Source organism: Mirounga angustirostris, unplaced genomic scaffold (assembly GCF_029215605.1).
Source record: "Mirounga angustirostris isolate CCGP_5_RB_7025 unplaced genomic scaffold, mMirAng1.0.hap1 SCAF_4, whole genome shotgun sequence".
NCBI classification, from domain to species: Eukaryota; Metazoa; Chordata; class Mammalia; order Carnivora; family Phocidae; genus Mirounga; species Mirounga angustirostris.
Window position 1 is genome coordinate 21165870 of NW_026991712.1, and position 21890 is coordinate 21187759.

At 41.7% G+C, this 21890-nt stretch overlaps 1 protein-coding gene across 4 annotated transcripts in view; it reads left to right on the forward strand.

Annotated features, from left to right (window-relative positions):
• Positions 1 to 21890, forward strand: part of SAMD12 (sterile alpha motif domain containing 12) — a 386018-nt gene that overhangs the window by 359654 nt on the left and 4474 nt on the right. For 3 of the 4 annotated variants that reach the window (XR_010410537.1, XM_064587976.1, XM_045896003.3), the window contains one exon: positions 13694 to 21841. The exons of the other annotated variant lie outside the window; for it this stretch is intronic. Coding sequence is in view for 1 of the 3 variants with exons in the window: in XM_045896003.3 (XP_045751959.1) it covers positions 13694 to 13716 (23 nt within the window). In the remaining 2 variants the exon portion in view is untranslated. Of the gene's footprint in view, positions 1 to 13693; positions 21842 to 21890 lie in introns of those variants that run through there. 4 annotated transcript variants of the gene reach the window in all.

The window sequence follows — 21890 nt, forward strand, 5'->3', positions numbered from 1 at the left end:
AGTATTCCTTCTTGTCTGTGTACCTTGGTTTCCTCATCCAAACAGAGATCATAATACCCGTCCCAGCCCATTTCTTCTAGACCCTGACAGAATAAACTGCAATTAAATGTGTGAAAGCAACTTGGAAGTTGAGTGCTGGGTAGTGGCGAGGTGGTGGAAAGGCTGACAATTACCATAGCCTTGGCTGAAAGGTAATGCCAGGGGCAGGAAGGTAAGGAGCTTATGTCTCTCCAGGCTGTCGGCTCCAGGTGCGTATTTGTGAATGGCCTCTCTCGATGCAGTATGCCAAAATGAAGGCCTGAGCATTTGACTGGTCCAAGATGACATAAAGATGGGAACAGGAAAAATTTACTAAGCAAGAAATAAATAAGGTTTAAGCCCTGAAGCCTCGCAAGCAGTGTAATTTCAAACATCATAGTCTTGGACATCTGGGCTCTATTACCTGAAATCCCATTAAACCTCCAGTTTCATAATTCTGTGTAGAACCTGGTAAATTGCAAGATCCTGCTGATGGCCACCAGCCAGTTCAAGCAATTAATTACAAGGGTCCCCAAGCAGGTTTGCAACTCATGCCAAGTGGATTCTTTAAGTGGAAACTGTGTACACAAAAGAAATAGCCCAATCCATGCAGTTTTGTAGCTCTGCCAACACAGAGAAAATATCTGTTATCATTAAGACATCCAAGCCTCATAACTTTTTCCTCAATGGAAATTAGTACTCACTAGCCCAGGGAAGCTCCCCCAACCTCATTAGCTGTAGTATAGGCTGTAACCTGCTGAGAGCTGACAAATCCAGTTTAGACAAAACTAAACCCTACCGTTTCCCCACCCTCAGCATTTTCTCATTTGGGGGAACTCAACTTGACCTGAGCTCTTTTTCCTTTTGAACTTTTCTAGACTATATGGACTATTTGCATGTGCTCCGGTGTTCCAGGCCAAAGATGCAAAACCCAAAATAAAGAAAGAACCTGGGGAACCTATATTCATAATCCTGCTAGGCATACCCACGGTGAAAGGGCCTATATCAAAAGAATTTTTTCTTATAAGACTTGTTGCTTGGTTTTGCCAACTCAAAAGGGTTTATGTAAACGAGATAATCTTCTGAACTTCAGAATGTTTATAAAGCCTGTCCTAATTGCACTATTTTGTTTATAGAATGATTCTGGGAAAATGATGGAGAACAGAGGGGAACCTTGAGCCCTTGCTAGAGAAAGCAGGAAGGGGAGGTGGGGATCAGAATAAATTTACAATATGGATGAAGGGATCTGTGGTTTCACCTGGTGTTTTTAGTTTTTTTCTTTCTGAAATTTTTACTAAATCTCTGTCTGTTTTCCACGCTACAAAGCTGCTTTCCAATATGGTAGCCACCAAGCACATGTGATCATGGCACCTACTGCATGGAGCACTGTTATATGAAAACAATGAATCATGGAACACTACATCAAAAACCAATGATGTATTTTATGGTGACTAACATAACATAATAAAATAAAATTTTTAAAAAAGTACTAAAAAATAATTTAAAAATAAAAAATAAATTTAAATGAATTAAAATGAAATAAAATTTAAAATTAGTTTCCTCCAGGTGCTAGCCACATGTCAAGTGCTCAATAGCCACATGTGGCTAATGGCCGCCATATTGGAAAAGCAGACATAGACCATCCCCATCGTTGCAGAAAGCTCCACTGGGCTGAGCTGCTCTAGATTAAGAACTCCATGGCCTTGCTACTCACAGCATGGTCCACAGACCAGCAGCACCGGTATCGCCTGAGAGCTTGTTAGACCTACATGATCGGCATTTTAACAAGATACCCAGGTGACTCATATGCACATTAAAATTTGAGAAGTGCTGTTGTAAAATACCCTTCCACTCTAAGATTCTGTATGGTGAAATCCATCATCGTTATCAGCATTACATGTTAATATTTATTTAGCTTGTATGGCATTAATTCAAAAAGATACTTTTGCCCCTTGAGACTTGGCATGCAAAAGGAGGGATACTAAGTATACCTTGTATACTCCTTTAAAAGTGTGCTTTTCTCTTTCTCTTGGAAAAGCTGCAGGATCTGGAGAATTTTTTTGAATATGTTTTTTCTGAAGAAGTGAATCTTCAGCATTTTTCCAATGAAGAAGCTATTGGATTGGTCAACAGAGAAGCCTTTGAGATTAAAATAAGATTAAATAGACAAAGAGGGAAATAGATGAACTTCAAAAAAAAAAAAAGGAAGGAAAAGGAACTTACTCAGTTGACAAACACAAAGAACACCCTTCTTTGGGAGTGAGTGAGGTGCGAAGCAGAAGCAATGGGAGAAATTAGGAAGCAGCCCTCAGAATATAATCTGCCAGCTGGTCCTGCCATTGTGGAGATGGAGGGGAATTTCAATGGCAAGTTGGATTGAACTTCAAGGCATATTTTCGTGCTCTCACATGAGATTCATTGCTGTTTGTGCAAGTGGACAGAGTTTTCTTCTGGAAGGTTCTGTGGGCTTTTAGAGTGGCTGTTGGAATTTAATGACTTGAAATGCTTACCTCTGTCCAGTGCAAAGAATGGAATCACTGGGTTACCTCCTACTAATTGGCTATACAATGCATCCCTGATGAGAGCATCTGGCCTGATGATACTTTCTCCCAGAAAGGCATCAAATCATATCTCTGTGGTGAAGATGGCAGCCACTGTTGTCAGCAGTTCTAGTTCCAAACAGCCATAAAGCTGAGTGAGGTTTTGCCAGTTTCCTGGGGAAATCAGGCCCTGAGCGGTATCCTGGATTATCACAGAGAATTTATGGAGTTCAGATGCTTATATATACTGAAATTTCTTTTTTTTTTTAAGATTTTACTTATTTATTTGACAGAGAGAAAGAAAGAGAGAGAGCCCAAGCAAGGGGAGCAGCAGAGGGAGAGGGAGAAGCAGGCTGCCCACCGAGCAGGGAGCCCAATACAGGGCTGATCCCAAAACCCTGGGATCATGACCTGAGCCAAAGGCAGACACTTAACTGACTGAGCCATCCAGGTGCCCCTATACTGAAATTTCTAAACCAGCCCTCATTGGAGAACAATACTATGGCCCCCAAAGAAATTCTGCCCCTACTTTAAGTAGCTACTCATCCTACTCATGTGGCTTAGATATTACATGCATTCAACAAACATTTCAAGAGCCCCTTTGATATTCTAGGCATTCTTCCATAAAATGCAGAAGGAGAAGAAGACATATTCTTTGCCTGAAGAAGCTTGGGGTCAGGAACAGGGGTGCTTAGAGAGTGGCCCTAGCAACATCAGTGTCCATGGAAGCTTGTTAGAAATGCACATTCACAGACACACTCCAGACCTATCGAATCGGCTTCTTTCCATGTGGGGCTCAAAATCTATGCCTTACCAAGCTCTCCAGGGGATTTCTAAGCAGAGTAAAATGTGACAAGCATTTGTTTATAGACAGACACATCATCAGTTGATTCTAATACAGTGTGATAAGTACAATGATACAGATAGGAAACCACCAGCCCTGAAGCCCCCAAGGCAATGTTGGGCATTTTAGTAAATACTCAATGGAATAAATGTTGCTTGCTTGCTTGATTGATTGATTGATGCATGAACCAACCTGTACAAACAAAACAATACTGGGATGGTAGAGCATGCCTAAGTTTCCAGGACTTTGAGTGGGCTGAATGGCTTGCTCAGGCCTCATGGCTCTTGTCTTGTCCCATTCTAAAATCCGGTATTTGGATCACTGCACTGGATTCTATCCAGGATGCTTGGTATTTTGTTATGTGAACCGAACAAGACTGTAAGCCAAATTTCCCCACAGTCTACATACTTTTCTCTGTCTGAAGGACAAGTAACTACTCTTCAAGTACTGGGGAAAAGACAGCAGTGCTGCCATGGACTTGTGAGAATCACATAGAAGTTTGCAGACCTCTGCCTGGACATTCTGAATCCATGGAAATGGGGGGAGAGGCTGGACAAAATTAAAAATTTAAGAAGCTCCTTAAGATGAATCCAATGCAGTCAAGTTTGAGAACCTGTGGCCAAAATGCCGGAGTTCCTAAACCCTGGAATCCAGAGACTCAATCTAACCCACAGGAACCAGAGTTGACTTCTGTAAGGTTTTGAGCCTCATAATGTAGACCAGCAGCTTTACTTGTAGCAGAACAGTAAGGGAACAAATACAGTGTCTTTGTTTTCTTTCCTTGGCTGAGGAAAAGGAGAGGGACAGCTTGCAGACAAGTACATTCTTTCTGTCACTCACTCGTGTGTGTGTGTGTGTGTGTGTGTTTGTGTGTGTGTGGTGATCCACCTTCATCTCTTGGGCCTCCTAAAACCTCAGAGAGAGGTGACAGTCCAAGCCAATGAGGACTGCAAAGCCAACTGCAGAAAGACTCCTCTTTTGGTATTGGAGCCAATCATATTCTAATTGAAACAATAAAATTGAGGGCCGAGGAGGTGGGGGATGGAGGCCAAGGCCTTCCTACCCCATCTAGGTAAAAATGCTTGCCTAAAAAGCTTCCCCTGGAGCTTTGGGACTACACATTTCCTGCTTAGCACTTCCAGAATCAACAGGCCCCTGACATGTCATAACCAGATCAAGGGTCATAGCCTAACACACAGCCTGTGTTCACTCATTTCTCTCCAAGCCTAACTTCCTTCATCTGTGGAGTGAAGTCATGGTATCTACCTGCTCGAGTTGCTACACAATGGACGCAGGTTCTTAGCATGATGCTAGGCATGTGTAAGTAGTTGGTTAACAACAGTGCTTACTATTATGATCATTGTTGTCTACAGACTCTGTGTTAGTGTTCTCCAGAGAAGCAGAACCAATAAGAGATCTTGGTTCTTCAATAAGAGATATATCAATCTATATTTACCAATCTCTCTAGTTATTGAGAGACAAATCTATTTAGAGAGAGAAAGTGCACATGGGGGAAAGAGATGTCGGATGGATGGATGGATAGATAGATAGATAGATAGATAGATAGATAGATAGATAGATAGATAGATAGATAGATAGATAATAGATGAGTTGTTATAAGGAATTGGCTCACACAATTATGGAGGCTGAGAAGGCCCAAGATCTGCAAGCTGGACACCCAGGAAAGCTGATGGTGTAAGTTATAGTCCAAGTCTGACTCTGAGTCTAAAGTCAAAAGATCAGTGTCCCAACTCAAAGATGGAAAGACAGGCATAGAAAATGAATACTCCCTTACTTGGCTTTTTTTTTTTTTTTAAGAATTTCTTTTTTTTTTTAATTCCAGTATAGTTAACAGTGTTATATTAGTTTCAGGTGTAGAATTTAGTGATTCAGCAGTTCTATACATGACTCGGTGCTCATCAGGATAAGTGCACTCTTAATCCCCTTCATCTATTTCACCTCCCCACCCCCGCCGCCCCCTGTAATCATCTGTAGAGTCTGTTCTTTGGTTTGTCTCTTTCTTGTTTATTTGTTTTGTTTCTTAAATTCTACATATGAGTGAAATCATATGGTATGTGTCTTCCTCTGACTGACTTATTCACTTAGCATTATCCTCTCTAGATCCATCCATGTTGTTGCAAATGGCAAGATCTCATTCTTTTTCATGACTGAGCTTTACTCAGCTTTTTGTTCTCCTCAGGCCTTGAAATGATCAGATGGGGACCACCCACATATTAGGAAGAGCAATCTACTGTACTCAGTCCACTGATTGATATATTAATCTCATCCTGAAACACCCTCAACAGAACATACCCAAAATCATGTTTAACCAGATATCAGGGCACCCTGTGGCCCCATGGGGTTGACACCTACAGCATCCCTATAGTTTCCAGGTTACTAGGGTTTATGAGAAGTTACAAGCTAGTTTGTATGCATCATCTGTTTTCTCACCCATAACCGAAGTCCTCTGCCAGCCTGATATTCATTTTGCCCAAGATTCAGACCTCGATTTTCATGCAGTCGGTGGGTAAAGTTAACTTCTTAATCATCCTCTCAGGGGGCAAAGACCCTCCAAACTATCAGGGGTGGGGGAGTAGGCAGTAGCAGAAATAAAACCAGTGCAACTGAGAAGGTATACGAGCTTTCCCACAGAAGGATTGGTGGCAGAGCTGAGATTTCTTACCACATAAATCCCCCTTTGTCCTTTTCTCCCCTAACTTCTCCCCTACATGCTTACTAATTAATTGAGCATACCTGTTTAAATCATCCAATCTTGATTCTTCTAATGGTATGCCTGCAAGGGTTCTAAAAGTTAGAAATGATTTAGTATTAGAGGTTTTGACTACATTGACTATAAAATTAAAGTGAGCAAATGATGAACAGAAGGAGTGAGGTTTGAACTCAGCCTTATATCCTGTGCACACAGCAGGCACACTTAAGTTGGTTTTTATCTCGGCCTATTTTGGGAGTGATATATTTGGCTCACAACCAGGAAGAGAAGATAAACAAGGACCTGTATCCTCTAAACCAACCTCAGCACTATTGACATTTTGGGCTGGATAATTCTTTGATGGGAATGGGCGGGTGGGGGGAGGTCTGTCCTAAGGCAGTTCTAGGATGTTTAGGAGGGTCTCTGGCCTCTACCCACCAGATGCAGTAGTTATCCCCCTAGTTGTGACAACCAAAAGTGTCTCTTGACAGTGCAGATGTCCCTTTGGAGGGTAGGATGGGTTGCACCCAGTTGAGAGTTACTGCCCTAAACCTAGGAAAGATTTCAGACTGTTAAATAGGAATGCACTAGCTTTCTCTAGGTCACACCTCTATGGCACTTCATGTATAGGATTCACGTTTGATGAGCATTCTTTTACACAAACGCAGCTACTTTCTTTCTCTCCTGCATTCCTGTTGGGAGTTAAGGAATTTGCTTTCTTATTGAGTCTGGAAAGCATTGTGGTGAGCACAGATCTGGGTTCTAGTCTCAGCCCTATGCCTTCTGAGCATTATGACTGTGAGGAGTTAATGAACCTGCCCTCATTTTTTCCAGGTGTATTAAGAAGGTCTTATAATTCAGGCCTCAAAGATGGTGGTGAAGATCCAATGAGTGACTGCCTGTAGGACTTTAGTTGGCCCACTGTAGCTATGCTCAACAAATGTTAGTTCTGCTAATTATTGGCCATTATCTAGGGGCGAATGTGGATCTCCCTCCTTTGGAATGTGCCTCTCATACCCGACACACATCAAAATGCAATTCAGGTCCACCCCAAAGTTCTCTCACTTAAGTCACATAAAAGATACTTTCAGGTAGAAGATATGGCCCTTTTATTTATTTATTTGTTTGCCTATTTTATGGCTCCTCCTTTTGAATGGAAGACACTAAACAACCCTTTTAAGAAATGGTCTTACTTCTTTCCTTCAGCCCTTGAGAGGTAAGGCTTGCCTGTACGCAGTATCTTTTCCTCCTCCCAAAAGAAACCAATCTCATCAGCCTCTTGCTGCTGGAGTAGGGAAGGTGGGGCTGGATACACTCAGTCCCAGATCTGTTCTTGAATCCTCTGCCAGGTTGGTGGTTGCCTCTCAGCCCCCTTCCTGCCTTTGAAGTGAAATCTCCTTATCATAGAACTGTCTGTCAGTGTCTGCACTAATTTAGGGGAGAGTGGAAGGCACGGTGTGTTGAGTGTGGTATTGGCAGGCAAGAAGAGTGTTATCCTTCTCCTGGAGGGGACAAAGGCTTGACCCCTGAGCATGGTGTTTCTTTTTCCTGGCCCCCAGCTGTGACATTGGAACATTGCCCTATTTGTATTTCTTGTTTCTCTAAGGAATTTTGGGAATGTGTGATAATAATAATAATAAATAGTAGCCATCACTCAGCAGATATTTACTATTTGCCAAAACACCATGCAAAATGCTTTTTCTTTGAGCCCAGTTTATCATTTCCAGCAACCCAGGAAGGTGGGGATTCTGATCACCATTTTAAAGGTGAAGAAATTGAGGGTTGGACAAATTCATGTTTTCAACATCCATATGGCTGGTAAGTGATGAGCCTGGGATATCAACCCAGATCTGCCTGATTCCAGAGCCCATGCCCTTAATCACTGGACTCAAATGTTTCTCTACTCATCCCAGACTCTGGAGCCATTGGACTTAGGAGGTTATTAGTTCCCAAAATGCCTAAATAGTAATGTTGACCCATCAAACAGAGATCTGAGAAAGAGCCCTTCACTGTGTGTTAGCTGCAAATCCATACATAACCCGCACTAGCATGCACACGTCTTTAGTCCTCAGATGGCAAGAAAGGAATTGAAGCAATCCCCCTTTCCATTATGCAGACCTGAGCTACAGGATTAAATCTCCTATAAAATTAGACATTGAAATAAGCCAAAAAGAACAAAAATAAGGGGCGCCTGGGTGGCTCAGTTGGTTAAGCGACTGCCTTCAGCTCAGGTCATGATCCTGGAGTCCCGGATCGAGTCCCGCATCGGGCTACCTGCTCAGCAGGGAGTCTGCTTCTCCCTCTCCCGCTCCCCCCTCTTGTGCTCTCTCTCTCTCAAATAAATAAATAAAATCTTAAAAAAAAAAAGAACAAAAATAAAAGAAAAAAATAACTCTTCTTCTCCAACATCATTCCTTTCTTCATTAATTTCACTATTCATTCAGCACTTTCTATACATCTGCCACTTTGCACTAGGAAGACACGCACTCAAAAGACATGGCATCAAAAAATTTAGGAGAAAGGGATACATTAAAATAGTGTTCCTGGTGTGTTTGGTGGTAAAGGTTTCAGATGCCATGCTGGCTGATGGGGAGGGCGGGGGTGTTATCAGCTACATCTAGGGGAAAGAAGGCTTCATGAAGAATGAGACACGTAAGGTGGTCCAGAAAATGGAGGGGTAGGTGTTCACTAGCGTTAGAGGGTGTGCAAAGAAGGCATCCTAGGCAGGAAGAAATGTTGAGGAAAGGCTGTGAACAAGTCAGTGTATATAAGGAGCTGGAAGGAATCTGGGATGGAACCCAAGAAGTGCACCCATTTCTCCCTTTAAAGAGCCAGAGCCATCAAATGCGACCTGCCACTTTGCATGTTGACCTCGGGTAGCTTTTCTATACCTGAAGACATAATTCCAATTGCAGGTAACAGAACTCTCAAGCAAAGAGATGACAGCAGAGCTCATCTCTGTACCTCTGTGATAGGAAGACAGTGGTTCAAGCCTTACCCTAGGCAAACACCTTGCACGTACAACCTGGGTAAACAGAGGGCTCTTGCTCCCACCTAAAGCCCAGCTCAGTGTGGTGACACATTCAAATGAAAGACAACTACCATAACAGTATCAAAGAGCAATGAATTCTTTACTGATTGCATGGAAAGATGGTCAAGGGGGCATTATGCCATAGCACGCTCTTCTTGTTGGCCAGCCCTTTTCCGAAGGCCAGACTCATGCTGCACTCGTCACTCTGAGTCTCCTGTGTCACTCCTGAAACCCCCACTTTTTCTCTCTGTGGCCTCTACTACTGTGTGTATTGCTGTAGGAGTAGCCCTCTATCATCTCTGTCTTTGTCATATAAATTAATTCATATCACTTATAATTTATATGTCATATAAACTATTAATCATATAAATTAATTAAGTCTTCAATTTTCTTCCATGCCCAGCAGGGCCCTTTATTGTGCTGTATGGGCTTATGGATAACACAGAATCCTACTTAGGAGAGAGGAGAATGGGAAAGGCTCTGAATATTTCTACCTTACATATGTGTCCCTCTCACCTCTGCATGTCACTAGAATGGGAAATACCTAAGTCTGAGTACAGATTTGATCCTTACAAGCTGTGTGACCTTGGGTGAGTAATACCTCTGGGCCTCAATTTCCTATTCCATAAAATGGGACTATTCCTACCTATCCTAAGAAGTGTACAGGGGAACCACAGGTGAAAGAGCTCTGAAATACAATGGGCTCATCTTATGTTCATGTAAGGTTATTATAGCCTGAACCTAGACACGTCTGCTTTCTGTCAACTATTAGAGGTTCATGTGGAAACATGGTTATTTGGAAAAGCAACAATTATGATAAGCCTAGTTATCAACTCCTGATTCAGGATCCAATGTATAGAGATCCAATATAATTAATTAGAGTTCACTATTATCATTATTCACTTTTATTTTATGGTTATTCTTAAAAATACTTTTCTAAGGTCACATATTTTACCAGAGCTGATTTTTTTTTATTAGTTTCAGAGGTAGTTTCATGATTCATCAGTTGCATATAATACCCAGTGCTCATTACATCATGTGCCCTCCTTAATGTCCATCACCAAGTTACCCCATCCCCCAACCTGCCTCCCCTCCAGCAACCCTCAGTTTGTTTCCTAGAGTTAAGAGTCTCTTATGGTTTGTCTCCCTCTCTAATTTTGTCTTATTTTACTTTTTCATCCCTTCCCCTATGTTCATTTGTTTTGTGTCTTAAATTCCACATATGAGTGAAATCATATGATATTTGTCTTTCTCTGGCTTATTTTGCTCAACATAATACCCTCTATTTCCATCCACATCTTTGCAAATGGCAAGATTTCATTCTTTTTGATGGCTGAGTAATATTCCATTGTATATTCCATTGTATACCACCACATCTTATTTAACCATTCATTTGTCGATGGACATCTTGGGCTCTTTCCATAGTTTGGCTATTGTGGACATTGCTGCTGTAAACATCAGGGTGTGGGTGCCCCTTTGAATCACTATATTTGTATCCTTTGGATAAATACCTAGTAGTGAAATTGCTGGGTCATAGGGTAGCTCTATTTTTAACATCTTGAGGAACCTCCATACTGTTTTCCAGAGTGGCTGTACCAACTTGCCTTCCCACCAACAGTGTAAGAGGGTTTCCCTTTCTCCACATCCTCACCAACATCTGTTGTTTCCTGAGTTGTTAATTTTAGCCATTCTGCCAGTATGAGGTGGTATCTCATTGTGGTTTTTGATTTGTATTTCCCTGATGCCAAGTGATGTTGGGAATTTTTTCATGTGTCGGCCATTTGTATGTCTTCTTTGGAGAAATGTCTGTTCATGTCTTTGGCCCATTTCTTGACTGGATTATTTGTTCTTTGGGTGTTGAGTTTGATAAGTTGTTTATGGATTTTGGATTCTAGCCCTTTATCTGATAAGACATTTGCAAATATCTTCTCCCATTCTGTCAGTTGTCTTTTAGTTTTGTCGACTGTTTCCTTTGCTGTGCAAAAGCTTTTTATCTTGATGAAGTCCCAATAGTTCATTTTTGCTTTTGTTTCCCTAGCTTTTGAAGACATGTCTAGCAAGAAGTTGCTGCAGCCGAGGTCAAAGAGGTTGCTACCTGTGTTCTCCTCTACTATTTTGATGGTTTCTTGTCTCACATTTAGGTCTTTTACCCATTTTGAGTTTATTTTTATGTATGGTATAAGAAAATGGTCCAGTTTCATTCTTCTGCATGTCACTATCCAATTTTCCCAACACCATTTGTTTTCTGAAAAGACTTTTTTTCCACTGGAAAATGGAAAAAAAACCTTTTTTTTCTTTTTGCTATTTTTATTTTTTTTTAATTATATTTTTTATTTTTTTATCATTATGTTATGTTAATCACCATACATTATATCATTAGTTTTTGATGTAGTATTCCATGATTCATTGTTTGCATATAACACCCAATGCTCCATGCAGAACATGCCCTCTTTAATACCCATCACCAGGCTAACCCATCCTCCTACCCTCCTCCCCTCTAGAGCCCTCAGTTTGTTTTTCAGAGTCCATTGTCTCTCATGGTTCATCAGAGGGGGAGATGAATCATTGGACATTCTTTCCTGCTTTGTCAAAGATTAGTTGACCATAGAGTTGAGGGTCCATTTCTGGGTTCTCTACTCCAGGGCTGATTTTAGCAAAAGTCCCAAAAAGATGCTATACTGTGTCTGGTTCCCAGAAATCCATGTGGATCTTCTAGGCTGCACTGTTCCCTTGCAGGTTGACCCGGATAGAAGATTTATATTCATGTTGGTTTCTATTCCCCCTTCAATATTACTGGCGTGTTCTCTCTTAATGGGACTGCAAAATAGTTATTTTTGAGGTAGTATTAGGATGGATGCTTTGGTTAGTCAGTGCTCATTGGTCACATCTGCATTCTTGTGAACCTAATTTTTGTGGTTTTGCAAAATATTTAAGGCAACAATAATAAAAATCCTATCATATTCATCATTTCACTTAGAGTTCTTTTCTATGCATATGTGTAAGTTTTACATTGTAGTATATCATAACTGTTTACCACGTAGCTACATAATCATCATAATTATTACTTTGATAGGGGCGCCTGGGTGGCTCAGTTGGTTAAGCGACTGCCTTCGGCTCAGGTCATGATCCTGGAGTCCCGGGATCGAGTCCCGCATCGGGCTCCCTGCTCAGCAGGGCGTCTGCTTCTCCCTCTGATCCTCCCCCCTCTCATGCTCTCTGTCTCTCATTCTCTCTCTCGCAAATAAATAAAATCTTAAAAAAAAAAAAATTTAAAAAAAAATTATTACTTTGATAGCCACATTGGCATACATCTTGTTAATGTGCCATCATTTACTTAACCTACATTTTCAACAGTGGGAGACTCTTTTTCCAATTTTCCCACTATTACAAATAACCTCTAAGTTATATATTTGTGCATATAGTTTCTCTCATTTTTTTAAGATTATTTCCTTAGGATACACTCCTTGAATGGAAACAGTGAATCAAAGAATGTGAATTTTTAATAGTTTTTAAATAAATTGACATTATTTTTCCAGTTTACAATGCCATCAGCAATATATTAGTATTCTACTTTCATTACAACCTTATCAGTAGTATTATTATTTTATATTTAGTATGCTTAAATAGTACCTTACTTTTGTTTTTGCATTTTCTCCAAAATAGCAAGTTTTAATCAACCATTTGCTTGTAAATTTTGCATTCTCTCATATTTTGAAAGGCCTAGGTAGGTTTTTTTTTCTTTTTTTAACATCAAGAACTCTTGGCTATCTTAGTCTCCCACTGCCAGATAGTTTTGTGTATTAAATAAAGCAAATGTAGCTATTTTTCTAACAAAACATTCAGTGGCACTCCCATATTAAGTAATAAATGAGGACCCGTATATAAGGAACTATAGGGAGGACTCAGATAAAATAATAGGAAAATTATAAAATAAAGAGTTATAAAACCCAGGAAGACATACCCACACCAGCATTCCCAAAGTCAAAAGCAAGGTTGCAATGCAGGTCAGACTGGCCAGACTTTGAAGACTTTCTCTGTCCTGGACCTGCTCCTCAGCCAGTCTCACTTTTCAAATAGCCAACTCAGGAGCTCCAGCCATACTGCTTCCAACATCTCCTTCTAAGTTTTATCCCAGGAAAGCTGCCTGATAAATAAAACCATCATTGTCACATACACACACATACACACACACGCCTTCATACCAGATCAGGTAAATACATGAAACTCCATAATGTAGGAAATGGTTTCCCAAATCACAGACCAGCGAGGGATGAATGCCAGTTCCAGAGATCTGATATTGCCCTACCTTCCAGGCAACTTCACCAGTCTCTGCGATGGATGTCTTCCATGCTCTGCCAAATGGTGGAAGGACATTCCAAGAATACAAACCACTATAAATCTGTCCTGGGGTTGAGTGATTTTATCCCTGTTGGGGACTTCTCTTTGATCTGAGGATGTCAGAGTTCGTTTGAGCAGGATAATTGCTACATACCAGTATCTGGGAACATTAAAGAAATGACTCACTGCGTTTTTCCCTTTTCCTCTTACAGCCTCAATCGAGGGTTCTCCATAAACATGGTTAGCCTTCCAAGCTGCTGTCCTGCCAGTTGATATGAACGTGGCCTGTTGCTCAGAGAAAGACTAACTCATGGCACTGCCAGAAGACCTCCACGGAGCACTGACAGAGTAACCAGATTAACTGAAAAAACACCCATTCAGTCAAGATCATGGGCTTTGGAAAATCTTAGTTTGCTGTGGATTTTTAAAATGAGGTGCATAATATACAGTGCCAACTTGTTCTAAGTGGTCATTGGCAGACCATTAGCTGGAAAACTGCTTCCAGTTTTCATCACTGTGCATAACTGATGCTCCCTTAGGGGAGCTGTCTGTGCCCTTCACTAGAAGTCCTATTTTAGCATGGCAACTACTGGATTATTTTATTATGTGTGCAGATGGCATGATGTATTAGAAAAAAAAAATCACAGCAGTTCTGCAATCTCAGTGGAAGCGTTCATGATATTCTGCCCTGGTAGGAATGTAAACATGTCTTGATTAAGTTAGTTATGATGTCTAAAGGTATTCTGTCCAACTCTTAAGCACTTTACGTGAGAACACGACACCAAAACCAATCAGCATAATCAGTACACGTGGGAAAACAAGTATTCTCTCTCTTTTTTTTTTTTTTTCTTTTATAAATCTTGTCCTCTTTCTGGCTCAGACTGTCCAAGACAAACTCCACTCCTGGCATATCCCCAGTCATCTGTGGTAGATTGGTGAAAACATGGCCATAATACTGTTAGACTTAACCTGTTGATACTTTATGCAACCAGCTGGATTTCTTGCAGTGCCAAAGGGGAGCAGAAGTGGGCTGGTGTTGAAATATCTTAGCTCTTGGTTTCTGGTACTGGGGCACAGCTTAGCACATCCACATGCAGACAAACACAGGCGGCTTCTAGGTGGCCAGTGTACATGGTCACTCCTATAGAAGAGTGTTTTCGAAGAACAAAAGGGGGTGGGTTTTTAATCAAAGACCATGGTGGGTTGAGAGTAAGGGCGGCAGAGTGCAGGTTTCCTGTGTGGTCTGACTTTACAACTTCAGAAAACTTTCTAGGTCAGGTTTAAATCACAGATCTCTGAAGAGGGAAATAGCAAGCATCCCCCTGCGAGCCTGAAGAAGGAAAAGGGCCCAATCCACACTAGGTTCCTACCTCAGTAGAGAACCTACTAGTCCCCTTTAATCCTTTCTGGGATTATATCCACAATTAATTATTTCTTTTTTACTATGTCTTACAGCAAAGCACAGTCCTGGGAAACCGGTCAACCCAGCTATTGCTTGTCTTTGGGCATTAGAGAGAGATCCATATTGCCTGACCCTATGTAATGCTTTAGCTTCCCCCACCCCACCGGAAATATAAACTTGGCTGAATCAAAAATTCAACACATATGGTCTGGGTACCCACAGTCCCAATCTGGGCCTGACAGGTATCAGGCTTTTCTTTAAATATGTATACCAACCCTGCGACCCTGCCAGCACAAGGACGTTTGGCCATTTTAGGGGGGTCTCTATACATGGATTCATAGTCTGGTCTCCCCTGGGGTGGGTCTCAAGAAATGCACAGCACATTGGAAAATGCCCCCACCTGAGATTTGGAAAGCTGATAGGGGAAGGGAAAGAAATGTGATGCAGGTGAGTCACCTCGTAGGATGACTCACCACAAACCTATCAGGCTGTGTTGCCAAAGAAGGGGGGCTTCCGAGAGGGAACTTGGAGGAGTTTCAGTCATCACCAAGATCTGGCCTTTCGACAGGTCAGCACCAGGACCATCAGGCTCTCACAGACCATAATTTTTTACAAATCCAGAATTAGGCGGCCAAACCCTGGCTGCCAATGCCCCTAAAGATAACATTCTGATCTCTCCTGCCCACCTCCTGAGTTTCAGTTCCGACAGCAAGGCTTCCTTCTTCTTTGATCCTTCTTTTATTTAGCAAGGCTTTGTTGAGCACCTACTATGTGCCAAGCATTGTGTTGGGGTAACAACAGAGTGTGAGGCCGACTCTCCGTGCCCTTCTGAAACCATATCTCCTCCCCCACAAATGCTGCCCCCATCCCAGCTTTTCCACAATGAAAACAGAATTCAGACACCTGAATTCACCCCTGGCCAGAGTAACCTCACAAAATGCACATGGTGGCAGGCAGTTCCCTTGGCCAAGGAAGGAGACAGTAGCATCAGGCCACATGTTTGCATCCTTGTGTACAGCCAACCCTTCCCGGGCCCAGACTTAGCTGGTAAGAGCCTCCCAAAACAGCTTTCAGTTGTGTTCCTGGATATTCACCCTGGTCATCTGTATTCCCCTCCTGGGGAATGACTGCTGGTCATTATGCTGGATTCTCTGAAGCTCCAGTTCTCAAAGGAGTCCTGGGGACCCAGAATAGGGCCTCCGGAGTCCATAAGAACTCCTGTCAGGAGCTGAGATACTGTAGCTGGGAATTAACTGGTTTATGAATTCAGGGTCATTCTGAGACTACAGTTAACCATCTTGGGAGACTGGACACGCCTTATGGTACAGATGGTCATTAAATGATGGAGGTTCAGCCTTCCTTCCTTTGGCTTTCACAAAATATGTTCTGAACAATTAAATAAGTAGAGTTTCCTAGTCTTTTTTTTTTTTTTTTAGTCAAAAGTGTACTGACAGATTATTAAAACGTGATGGGCAAGAGTGGAGATGGGAAAAGGCAAACCTGAAGACCCATGAAAGAACCCAGTTGAAGATGGCGTGATATAAATGCCTTAATTCCTGGCACACCAGGTATTTGTGTATGAGCTTTGACGTGTTTTCCAAACTGTCAACCTCATTTTGAAATCATTTGGGGGGATGGTTTTGGAAACATGGTGGCATAAAAATCTGAGCAGTCAGTTGCTAAACCAGCAAAATGGAGAAATGACTTGCTTCACACCTTTGGGTTCTTTGTTCCGTGTTGATCCACAATTTCCCCATCATTACTTCCTGCTGTGCTGCACCTTCTTCCCAAGATGTGTGGAGGAAATTTTACCTCCCAGAAGTTCAGGAATGGCTGTGGGGAGGCACAGGAGGTAAGGGATAAATATTTTGATGTCTAAGGGCTATAAACTGTTGATGCTTACCTTTTCCTTTTACTTAAACCTCTGCTACACCTTTTATTGAAAGCCTGACACCCACACTTGTGCAGGAAAGACACTCTTGGGAATGAACAGAAATGAATAATTATCAGACTCTCTGGGGTGCCAAGGGGATTAGCTTGTTCCAGCTTCAGAACTGAATTTAAAATGCAGAGCATCGGTGGTTCTGCTAGGGTGAAAAGCAAATCACTTCAGTAGTTTAAGACATACCTAGGGGATAGAGATCCTATAAACTTTCTCATGGGTAATGGCATCCCTTTAGCCCCCTGCTCAGGCTCTATGAGCTGTGTAACTGCACATTTGACTTCTACCTCCAAAGTAGGGGAAGCAACCCCAAGTTCTCTCCAAAGGCACTTCTAGTTGCTCAGACAGAGATTAACAGTCCTTATTCTGAGGGAATTCTGCCATTTTTTAACACTCAAGGGGAAAAGGAGTATCAACTGTACTGAAGAATATAAATTAAGGATAGAATCCTCTAATGGATTTACCCTGGTGTTATTTGCAAAGGTTTTCTTTGTCTGCAAATGTCACCTGATTGATTTTGGAGAGGAACAATAAAAGTCTCTCTGAAGAAAAGTTTCCAAGACCCCCTTAGCACTTTAGCTTTACCCAAACCTCCTCTTCCCTGTGCCATTAGCAGCTTCATTCTTTGTGATGTTTTCCCCTACGTTCTTTGGAATAATTTTCTTACTTGACAACTAGACTTAAGATTGCCATAGACTCTTTAAAATCTAATCTTTGAAAATGACAAAAATTCTTTTATGCCTTAAAAGCTGTTTTTATTCACCTCTCCCACAACCCCCTCCACCCCACTCTTTTGCTTTGTTGGTTTTTTTTTTTTTTCTTTTAATCTCTTCTTTTAACGCAATTCCTTGGGTAGATTTTGAGTATTCTATAAAGAACTCAAACAGAAAAACTTAGCCATCCCCTCTTTCCCCAGCACTGACTAATAATTCCTTCCTCCGCTTGATCTTAGTTAAGGCTTGCTGCCCAAACAGCAGTGGGCTGTGGATTCCCATCTCTAGGGAGTGACCGGTCAAAAGTGCTCATCAAAACAGAACCCATGAGATTATGAGGGAGGACAGACCAGGAGATGCTTCTGCTCAGGGCATAGCTGGGGACTCGATTTCAAAGACAAGGAGGTCCTGCTTCTTTGTTTCTTTAGATCTGCATCTCATCCTGTAGCCAGAGACTATCTTATGAATTCTGCTTTATCAAATTGCATGATTCCTGGTGCCACTGCACAGCTTCAGGTCAAACAGAACTTCATTTCCATTATTTTGCTCTGGTACTCTTGTGGAGAGACAGGGATATTCTTTTGACAGTGAATCAGCTGTGGGAAGCGTGAGGAAAAGTTGGCCCTGTGCACACGGAGGTTCTGCCACACCTTAATAAAAAGAACAAAATAGATCCTTCCCTGGAGATTCTCATGTAGGAAGGTGGCCAGGGGGATGGTATCAATGCTGGTTTTCTTCTGGCCATCATCTTGGCCCTGCAGGGAAAATTCGGGGGTGGGGTGCAGAGCACCATTTCTAAGATCTAAAAATTTTAAGATGAAATTCACCTATAAGATAAATGTAAAGGGTAAGTGCCAGTGAGGATGGGACCAGTTTTAGACCTCCTGCCCAACAGCACAAAGACTGACAAATGACTTCCCCAGAACAGCAGAAAATGGGTGTAAAAAGCTTTGTAAGACCAGAGTTTTGAGCACCACATGGGGCGATTTTACAACCTTGAAGAGCCCCAAGCATTCTTACTTCAGAGCCTCCCTTCTCCAATTACATCAAGCACGAAAAGGCACCAACAACATACACCTAATAAAATTTCAAAGTAACCCTGTGACTTACACTAAATTGCAGTTGACTGGTTGACATAATGTTAAGTGTTGTAGATACATTCTTTGTGATTATACAATATTCTTTTCATATTTTGGAGCCAGTGGTTCAGGGATTTCATTTCTTTAACGGCTTGTTTTGTTGCTGTTGTTCCAAACCTCCAACATTTCCAGGAGCCTTAGTAAGGCTCTTAAACCCAGGCCTTTTTGCCTCCAGTGCAGAGTGATAGAAACAGCCCTACTGACGTGAATGATGCGGAGACTGTTACATTAATCCAGTTGGAGATGCTAACACCCAAAACAATGAAGATACTGAAGACTGCTGGTTGCTTTCTGCATTGCTTAGAACCTTTTAAATGTCAGTTGTTTGGATCAAAGGGGATAAACGGGCTGTGCTCCATGTGGCTTTGCCCTGTTGGCACACACAGTGATCAAGTGTGGAATTCTAAGCTGGGTTGATACGCAAGAGCTCACAGATCTGTTTGTGTGGTTATACTTAAATACCACCCTCCCCAAATTCTATAAAAACGTATTTAGGAGCTTTACTCTGTAAAAAAAAAAAAAAAAAAAGAATTCTAAAACAAGAGATTCTTATTAGGTCATTATTTCTCCTGGGGTGGGGGAACTGATTTTGTGACATAACTTTGAAGAAATACTTGCTTGCCATTAAATGCGAGTGTCTGGTGGTTGTTGTGTTCCACAAATTGATGGTGGCCCTCTCCCATTCCACAGACGAAGCTGGCCTGGCCTCCCCCCAAAATAGCACAACGGCCGTGAAGACACCTTTTGAAGCTCTGGGTAGTCTCCCTATTCATGCGTAATTTCAAGAATATGATTTGGACTGAGCCCTGCCATGGTCTTTGATTATGTGACCCCTGAGTCAATTCGAATTCTTTATATATATATGTGTGTGTGTATATATATATATATACACACACATATATATATACACACACACATAGATTTCCAGTATTTTTTATTGACCGCCATCAACTGCATTTAGTGCGTTTGCATTGGAAGCTGCCCGCTGACTCAGTGGCAGCTTTGAACAGTTCCCATACCTATTTCCCATACAGGAGAGGATCGAGAATGTTTTCCCACACACCAGCTGCAGAAGTTTGGAAGTGTGTGACCAAATTCTTTTTCACATCAACAGGCCTCTGTTTATAGGAGGTAAACTTAAAGAGAATTGGGTCGGGTTGAGAGGTGGGGAGGGGCTGGGGGGGGCACATAGTGGGGTTTGAACACTGGAACCTTTGTCTTTTCCATTGTAATGCAACTCTCAACTCCAATTACCAGAAAGAGAAGCATTACCCTCTTCAGTGAGTGTTGGTCCCTACCTCCCCCCTACCCACCCCCTCCGGAGTCGTTGGGCTTCCACATGCTTAAACTCACATGTAGGCAATTCGAAGGCTCTCAGGGCTCAGAATGGTTTGTATACCACTACCTTGGCTCAGCTGGTAGAAAAATGCTGTACCTACAAGGCCATGCTTGAGGAGACCATGGCTTGGCTAGTGAAGTTCAGACTGCATTGAGCTGAATAACGTTAGGCTCTGGACTTTGCACTGCAAGTCTGTCATGATTGGCATGGAAGCAACTAGTCTGCTGAAAAGCCAAGCCAGCACAAATATTTTGAAACTAATTCCACTAAAACTCTTGTGCCATTAAACCATGCTACTGTAGTTCCAATTAATCCAACTCTTTAATATCATTAGCCACTAAATTAAATAGCTGTACCCAAAACTTTAGAAAAGATCGATATGGGAACAAAATTACATATTAGCAGTAAAACATACCTGAGAAAAGAAAATATTGATCTACTGTGGTTTATACTTGAGTTATTCTTAGGCCTTTGTGGATCTGGCACTGCTCTGAGAAAGGGGAAGAAAAGGTTTTGAATTCAAGAATACTTGGATTCAATAGAAATTGCCCATCTCTCCGGGCTTCTGCTCATCTGTCCCACCTCAGCAGACGGGGTGGTTTGCAGGCTAAAATGAGCTAAGGGGAGGTGTTCCGTACCACTAATATAAAGCACAGTGACCTGGGCTTTAATTGTGAGCCCTTTCTCTTTATGATTTTTCCTCATAGCTGGTATTCCTGAGAGTCCATCCTGGGATTAGAAAAGAAAGAATGATAAGAAAGTAAGAATCGGCATCTTGCATAAACACACAAGCTTTTTCTAATACAGGGGAACTGGTCTGCAGAGCCCATGGCCTAGGCGCCCGTGTATCTCCACTTCTCTGCCTCTAAAAGGCTTACCATTGACCTAGCCAAGGGAGAGAGCCTCAGGTTTGGCTTACTGCAGGGGAAAATCACCAATCTCTGGGTTGGGGAAGACCAATGAAAGTGTGAAGTTGACAAACTGAGGGTCACGGGAAGCAGAGAGCCACATGGAACTTTGTTGATGAGCTACTGTATGTTAGTATTTGTCCTAGGCAAGAAAGAGGAAGAAAAAAATGGAAGGCCAGTATTCTCAGTAGGGTATGAGGGGGGAAAAAATCTCATGAAAAAACTGGTTCACGGTTTTACAAACACTAACAAATGTAGCTATAAAAGCACATTTCATAATACAAAAGCCTACATAGAGGGTAGAAATTTTTATAGCTTCCCTAAGTGAGTAGTTAAACCAGCAGTCTAAATTCTCTTAGTCCCCAAAGAGTGGTTAATTAAATAAGTATTTTCCTTATCCATTGCCCACATCTGTGGGTTTTTTGTTTTTTGGGTTTTTTTTCCTCTATGCACCCTAGAGAAACTCCCAGGACTAGGCTTAGGAGGACTCAAGCAAGTTACGTGGTAAAATCAGAGTGCCTTTTCTGTTGGATGCTCACTTTGGTTCCCTGGATTCCCAGGGCATACAATGTTTAGAAACTTTCTTCTCTAAACATAAGAATTACTGTGCACCACAATCTTGAACCAACAATTTCCACATCTTAAGCAGCTATCAACTTGCCAGTTCCCTCTGGGTCTCCTTTATATTTTCTTATAATGTTTCTGTTTGGGGTTGTCGTCAAAAAGAGTTGGGGGGCATGATTCTTTTTAAATTGATAGAAATGAAACTGTACAGATTTTTGCCCCCTTGTATCTGTGAGCATGATCTCTACTGGGCTTGAAAATTTGCTTTATCATTTTGTATACTGGACTATTTTGTATTCAGCATTACTTGATTCCTTATGTGCATGGCAATGTATTAAAATGTGGGATTTCTATTACCGTGTAAAGGCATTTTGATTCTGATTTTCAACATATATCCTTAGA